The 568-nt window shown below is 47.2% G+C and overlaps 1 protein-coding gene across 1 annotated transcript; it reads left to right on the forward strand.

Annotated features, from left to right (window-relative positions):
• Nucleotides 1-50: 50 nt before the first annotated feature.
• On the forward strand, nucleotides 51-563 carry LOC106322212 (non-specific lipid-transfer protein-like protein At2g13820; the record flags this gene model as incomplete). Its single annotated transcript, XM_013760340.1, has 2 exons — nucleotides 51-360; nucleotides 463-563. Coding segments are annotated over 2 exons (411 nt in total), but the record flags the coding sequence as incomplete, so codon positions are not given.
• Between the last annotated feature and the right edge of the window lie 5 nt (nucleotides 564-568).

The following is a 568-nucleotide window of genomic DNA, read 5'->3' on the forward strand; positions in this document are numbered from 1 at the left end:
AAAAAAAAAAAAAAAAACTTAGAAATGTGCTATTTTGGAGATTTGCCTGTATCTACGTGATCACATTTGTAGCCCTCGTGGGGGCTCTACTGGGCGTATCAAAAGCACAGCCGAGCGGGTCATGCGTGAGCACACTGACCATCCTTTCTCCGTGCCTAGGCTATATCACCGGAAACTCAACCACTCCCTCACAGACTTGCTGCTCTCAGCTCGACTCTGTCATCAAATCTTCACCGCAGTGCATCTGCTCTGCCGTCAACAGTCCGATCCGTAACATCGGCCTTAACATTAATCGCACACAGGCCTTGCAGCTCCCAAACGCCTGCAACATTCAGGCGCCTCCTCTCTCACAATGCAATGGTAGCCTAAGTATTAAACCCTTATATATATATATGTATATACATATCTATATTACGTGTTAAGATATAGTGTCACTAACAACAAAGTTTTTTAATGAATTAGTGGCCACTGGGCCGACAACACCTCTTGGCGTACTTTCACCGGTGGAGTCACCGGCGGAAAAGAACCCTGGCGTGGCACTAACCCCAACCTCATCACCAGGTGCTCG

Source organism: Brassica oleracea, unplaced genomic scaffold (genome assembly GCF_000695525.1).
Source record: "Brassica oleracea var. oleracea cultivar TO1000 unplaced genomic scaffold, BOL UnpScaffold10042, whole genome shotgun sequence".
Classification (NCBI taxonomy): Eukaryota; Viridiplantae; Streptophyta; class Magnoliopsida; order Brassicales; family Brassicaceae; genus Brassica; species Brassica oleracea.